The sequence below is a fragment of the Hyposmocoma kahamanoa genome, unplaced genomic scaffold, assembly GCF_003589595.1.
Source record: "Hyposmocoma kahamanoa isolate Upper Pololo Valley unplaced genomic scaffold, ASM358959v1 272, whole genome shotgun sequence".
Lineage (NCBI taxonomy): Eukaryota > Metazoa > Arthropoda > Insecta > Lepidoptera > Cosmopterigidae > Hyposmocoma > Hyposmocoma kahamanoa.
The window spans coordinates 692,848-698,490 of record NW_020653772.1 but is presented as its reverse complement, the minus strand read 5'-3'; the positions used below and the strand labels follow the sequence as shown (position 1 = coordinate 698,490).

At 35.3% G+C, this 5,643-nt stretch overlaps 2 protein-coding genes across 2 annotated transcripts; one reads left to right on the top strand and one right to left on the bottom strand.

Moving 5' to 3' along the window:
• Positions 1-304: 304 nt before the first annotated feature.
• LOC113229074 (ATP synthase subunit e, mitochondrial) lies at positions 305-3,095 on the bottom strand. The gene is made up of 3 exons (XM_026462563.1): positions 2,951-3,095; positions 1,672-1,828; positions 305-505 (listed from the first exon to the last, which is right to left on the bottom strand). Exons 1-3 carry the CDS (start codon positions 2,999-3,001, stop codon positions 459-461), a joined length of 255 nt encoding a protein of 84 aa, XP_026318348.1. The 5' UTR covers positions 3,002-3,095; the 3' UTR covers positions 305-458.
• A 781-nt stretch (positions 3,096-3,876) lies between these two features.
• On the top strand, positions 3,877-4,859 carry LOC113229070 (THAP domain-containing protein 3-like). The gene is made up of 2 exons (XM_026462559.1): positions 3,877-4,068; positions 4,381-4,859. The coding sequence occupies exons 1-2, from the start codon at positions 3,877-3,879 to the stop codon at positions 4,687-4,689; spliced, it is 501 nt and encodes a 166-aa protein (XP_026318344.1). The 3' UTR covers positions 4,690-4,859.
• Positions 4,860-5,643: the final 784 nt, after the last annotated feature.

Here is a 5,643-nt window from a genome sequence, read left to right as displayed (position 1 = left end):
TACAAAATGTTACAATTGTCTAGAATTTCTAGTAATAAATCTCTCTTGATTTTTTTAAATATATTGTTGGTTTTATTTTATTGTCCATATCTGTAATGCTTTATTTTAACCGAGTACTCTTCTCATGATCTGAGTTATTCGGCCGAGTACGGATAGTAAAAAAAAAGGGCCGAGTACACCGAGTACCGAGTATATTGTAACTGACAGCGTCTTTGACGAGTAAACTACTTACTTGTTATAAGTGTTATAAATGTTATCACAGACAAGCTGGTGTCTCTGCAAACTAAAAAATAAAAACAAAACCTTTTACATACTAAACGATTTTTATTAAATAAAACAATTATTTATTTTACAAATTTTTAGATGGAATAATATTGCCATTTAAACACATGATGTATTTTTATCACAGGCAACATCCGAGGTGGCCGTGCTTCTTATTCTCTTAACAGCTAAATTGTTTACTTCTTGGGGCCGCTTACCATCTCTTCTAGGGCCTTGATTTCAGCTGAAATCATTAAAAGAAATTAAGGATTAATTATCTATTATTCCAATACGTTCATTTCTGAGCACGAGAGTAAGGGGATCACCACACTTATTAAGGTGGAATCGGCTTGAGGCGATCAAAAAAACTATAAGAAGTTTCACTTCAACTCCACCCTGCGAAATATCTTTTTCTTTTTATTGTAAAGATGTTCGGACGGAATGCAGTGTTCGGAATTTTCTAAATATTTATTTTCTTTGATAATTATCCGCTATGTATCCGATAATTATCCATGCTAATTCATACATTTGTTACTAAAAATGACATAGTGAAAAAACTAAATAAACAACGAAAAAAGCTTTGGGAAAGACTGTTGTGAAGAAGGCTCTAAAATCTCTCACTAGATAATACACTATGGCGCAGTATGGCCGTGGACATTGTGGCTTGAACAAGCACAAGTCAAAAATTGGGTATAAAGAAAACAGAGAATGAGGTTCTGCAGATTCTGCCACAAGGCAGATGAAACTCCTGTGCATCTCCTCAGTCAGTGCTGCCCTTTAATGGGCGTAAGAAGGTCCATACTGGGTAGGCACAGGCCACACCCATAGGACATGTCAGAGCCAGAAAAGTCCTTCAGCTCCGAACTGTAATTAGTGGTGATCACAATAGATCAGTTAATAGTTGCAGTGATGAGGGGCCTAACACACAAACCCTAAATGAAACCACCCTAATATTAATAATAATGATCGTGTCAATAACCATAATAAAAACTGGTGGGTTTGTTTCACAAAAAATCTCAGATTACGTGGACGGATAGCTTTTATTGACAGGTTTAATGAATTACTTTGTCCATAAGTGTGGTGTTTACTTACGGGAGCACTTTTAGGCCAGACACAAATTTCGTTATTAGTTTCATGGTTAAACAGATGATAATCAGTCAGCTAAACTGCACATGATTTGAAAAGACTCAGTGAAGGCCTCCAGTGGGAATCAAGCCCTTACATCTGTAGCTTAGCCAACAACAGTAACATTCAAAAGCAAGTACTGCCAATTTTTCACTTGAGCAGTATCCTAAGCAACAACATGTGGCAAACGTTCTCCCAAATGAACTGCTATAAGCAATACAGTTTATTTTCACACAAACTGATACATAATTTGCCCAGTAAATGGACATCGAGTAATTTACGTACCAGCAGCAGCAATAGCCTTCTCCTCCTTCAACTTAGCATCTTTGATAACCTTCTCCTTGGCCTGAATTTCACGGAACTTAGCTTCCTTTCTGGACAGTCTATTCTGATGGAACGCTCCATAGGCAATGCCCACTGTGAGTAACGACCAACGACCAAACTGGAATTAAATAATTAAATATACGTATTAAATTGTTGTTAAAAAATCATAATCATTAATAGTAACAAATTAACTTTCAATGCATGCAAATTTGAAACAAAATACAAGCCGTTACAATGGAATTCACAATGTTTTCTTTTTTAATTCTCTGGCCTCTGGTAATTTTACTAGAATAGCGTATATTGTACCAATCAATATGCAATTACCTCTATCAGTTCTTAGTTTAAAGTTTATTAAAAGGTGTTTATTGTTAAGAATATTATGGTAGTGCACGCATTATGTTTTTGTGTATATTATTTTAGATTCACTTAGGTTGTGGTGCACACTCAATGCCTGTCTTTACCATAAACGTCTTAAACTCAAAAGACTATGTGTTCTAACTGCTGTTGTAACGGGTTGTGGACAATGTAATAAACATCTTTTCAATTTAAGTATCACAGACAGCCCTATATGCAGTGTGAATAGAGGGGGAGGAATTGGCCGTACATATTCTAATAGAGTGGCAAGCTACAGGGCGAAATTTACGCGCAAAGTTTAGAGTGCTGAGGTCGCCCCCCAAAATCTTCAACAAAACCAGGAGGATCCTGAGATCCTTGGAGAAAATTAGGTGGCACTGGTAGGACTTTGCACCCACCTAGACGTCGAGTTACAGATGCCAGCTCATCACACCAATGACCAAAATTATGATTAACAAACCTTGGAAAGCGTGTTGCCAGCATTGGGCCAGTGTGGGCTGTGGTTTAAACCTTTTCAAAAGAGACGTGTGACTAGCAGTGTGACGTACAATGGGAAGATGATGTGACGGTACATTTACATACTTATGACGGTATCTACTACGTATGCCCTTTAGGTTGAAGAGAGATTGCTTATAGGTACTTTTATAAGAAATTTTTAAGAGACAACCCTATGAAATAAAAATTTACAAATACAACAAAGAGGTTATATTCTGAAACTTTAAAAATCTAATTACTGGCCACTTAACTTTAATCTACAAAATTACAAAACACATTTGTATCTCGACATTTAAAAAGAAAATAACACATTTGAACTTGGAATTTTAGTTCAAAAACACTATTACATAATTATAAATTGAAGTTAAAAAAATTATGTGAAAATATTTACCCTGATCAAAGGTGATACACGGACTGGCGGTCCATACGGAAGATCAGACATTTTGATGACTTAAGTGAAATAAATAAGAAATCCCCAAATAGGATTTTAATTAAACCCTCGCTCGATTCCTCACTTTTTTCGGGAGAGGTTAAGACAGTGTTGCTAGCAATGCAACAGAAATTGCGCAGGTAGAAGAAGATACATGTTTCTAAAATAGCCATTACTCTAATAAAGGAAAGCTGAAAAGTCATTCAAATAGCTTAAAACGGTTTTTCATTTAAGTAAATTGTGTACTAATCCTAAATAAGATGCTAATTTACAATTCCATTGATATAAAACCTGCAAATTCAAACATATTTTAATGGCAATAATATTTTGACATTTCCAACGAACGAGTGAGTTGTAAATGAAATGAAATTAAGTATGAACGAATGATTTCCACTGTCGTAACTCGGAATCTTGTATTTGTGCTCGGAATACTGTATTTTCACAATATAACGAAGAGTTTTGTATTCCAATGCCTTATTGTTGTGTGATTACATGTAAAAACCATAGTGGAAAAACTAATGTGGCCAATTCAGGCATATCGTATCACAGGTAACTCGTTTTTGTGGTAAAAATGGAATTCATTATTGTAAACAATAGCGCTGTCCCATTGTCGACGAATGAATTTATCGATAATATTGACCGTGTTAACATTTGCTTGATTATTGCTCGTTTAGGATTTATAATATTATTATTATTTTGAATTTAGACTTAACATTATACTTGTTTGAACCAAACTTCTGTGTTATAAATAATTTTATTTTTTGTCTTGTTTGTTCTTATCTTTAAGAAATGTAATGGCAACTTATTAATTTTTTTAAAAATAAAGTAGCAACAAAAAGTTTGCTAAACAAAAAATAAAGTAACAAATTCACATTATACAATTCATAATGGATTACAGATTCCCAACTGACCCAGATATCAAAAAGAAATGGATAATCGCAACGGGTAGGCCAATCACAGATTGGTCTCCTCAGAAGACTAGTACAATTTGTTCAAAGCACTTTGAAAGTCACATTATTTATTTGTCTGGAAAAAGCCGCCGAGTACCTGATGATGCTGTACCTACTTTGAACTTGCCGGTTAGTATTTTTCTGTAGATTTTAAAATTGCATTCACTTTTCGATTTTCTTGTTACTGTCACTACTGTTTGCGGTTGCGTCTTTATAGCATCATTATAAAACTTAATTTTTTTCTTGCCCCGCCATGTTTAAAGGAATAAATAAATATTCTTGTTGTAAAAATTTTAATAAATAAAAAAACACTAATATTCTATCATCGCGTAGGTGGCGATTGGTAGCTGATGAAAAAGAGCGGAGAAAGTAGTGTTATGGAGTAGTGTCATGTTTTGGGATGTGGAAAAAAAAAACAGAAAATAAATTTAATTTTTCCAGGGACATACGTCAGAAATTGAAGATACAGAAGAGAAATGCACCGACAGTGAAGACGATCGTACAAGCGGAGAATCACCAAAATATCATTTAAGGAAAATGCAATCGGCCCTCGACAGAGCAAATAAATTAATACGCAAGCAAACGTTACTTATAAAAAGACTAAGAGAACAAAACAGACGTGACTCAAAAAAGATTAACTTACAAAACAAGGTATTAAACGATTTAATGGAAATATTTGAATTAAATAACGAAGATATTGCTGTGTTGCGGACAGAAATTTTGAAATCAGAAGTGTCTGATTCGCTGTGAATATTGTTTAATGTTTGTTTACACATGGTCGACAGTGACAATCTACCTAGTGTAGTATAGTCTACGGTAGTTCGCTGCCGAATTCGAGTCGACTAGGTGTAATAATGTAGTCATGTTGAGCGACTCGATCGCCTTCAGCAAGCAACAGTCGATCAAACAAGTTTCGACGTGTCAGCGCTCGTGTCCCACCACGACGCCCGTTTTTTTTTATAATACCAAATGACGGGACGAACAAGTCTTGTGGTAAGCGAGTCGACTATCCATAACAGTTGCAGTGCCAATCAGAGCTTTAAATCGTAAAGAATCTAGGGCACTGACAAGTCCTATGTGCCTGTAATTTCACTAGCATCCTTATCCTTCCAAACCGGAACGCATTAATGCTCACATTATTGCTTGGCGGCACAAATAGGTAAGGTGGCAGTACTTCCCTGGACAAACTCTTTCACGAGGAGCTAGGTCTGCTGCTACTAAACTGCGCGTACTGGAGAGCTGAGCATACTCACCGGGTAGATCAGTTTGTTCAAACTGTAAACTCTTATTTGACTCGTAGTTGAGGAGTAGTGGGAAAATCAAACTCAACATAAAGTAATTAAGATTATTATATAAGAAAATGTAGCTAAAGCAGACCAACAGAACCGAACGAATTGTAGACAAAAATATATTGACATGGAGCAATAGAAAGTACATTTAAAAAATTATATAATATCTGCCCCGTTCAGCGGCAGGCCCGTAACACTGCTCAAGTGAGTAAAATTTATTCTTCCCTGGACTCTTCATTTTTTTGTAATCGTGTATACTTATTTTCTCAAACAAACCAACATTTCGGGTTCGTTACAAGTCGACTAAGTACATAAGATTTTGTTAATCATATGTAGGATAACTTGAAATATGGCTTTTTGGTAATTTTTTTATTTTCAACTAAGTGTTAGGCTGATTTATGTTACACCGTGCCGG

What these genes read in the sequence shown, in the direction of transcription:
- LOC113229074 (XM_026462563.1), bottom strand. Translation starts at nt 3,001, where the DNA reads ATGTCTGATCTTCCGTATGGACCGCCAGTCCGTGTATCACCTTTGATC. An exon ending in GTGTATCACCTTTGATCAGG is followed by an intron (nt 1,829 to 2,950) that starts GTAAATATTTTC and finishes ATTTAATTCCAG; the next exon opens with TTTGGTCGTTGGTCGTTACT. An exon ending in GAAGGCTATTGCTGCTGCTG is followed by an intron (nt 506 to 1,671) that starts GTACGTAAATTA and finishes TAATGATTTCAG; the next exon opens with CTGAAATCAAGGCCCTAGAA.
- LOC113229070 (XM_026462559.1), top strand. Translation starts at nt 3,877, where the DNA reads ATGGATTACAGATTCCCAACTGACCCAGATATCAAAAAGAAATGGATA. An exon ending in TACCTACTTTGAACTTGCCG is followed by an intron (nt 4,069 to 4,380) that starts GTTAGTATTTTT and finishes TAATTTTTCCAG; the next exon opens with GGACATACGTCAGAAATTGA.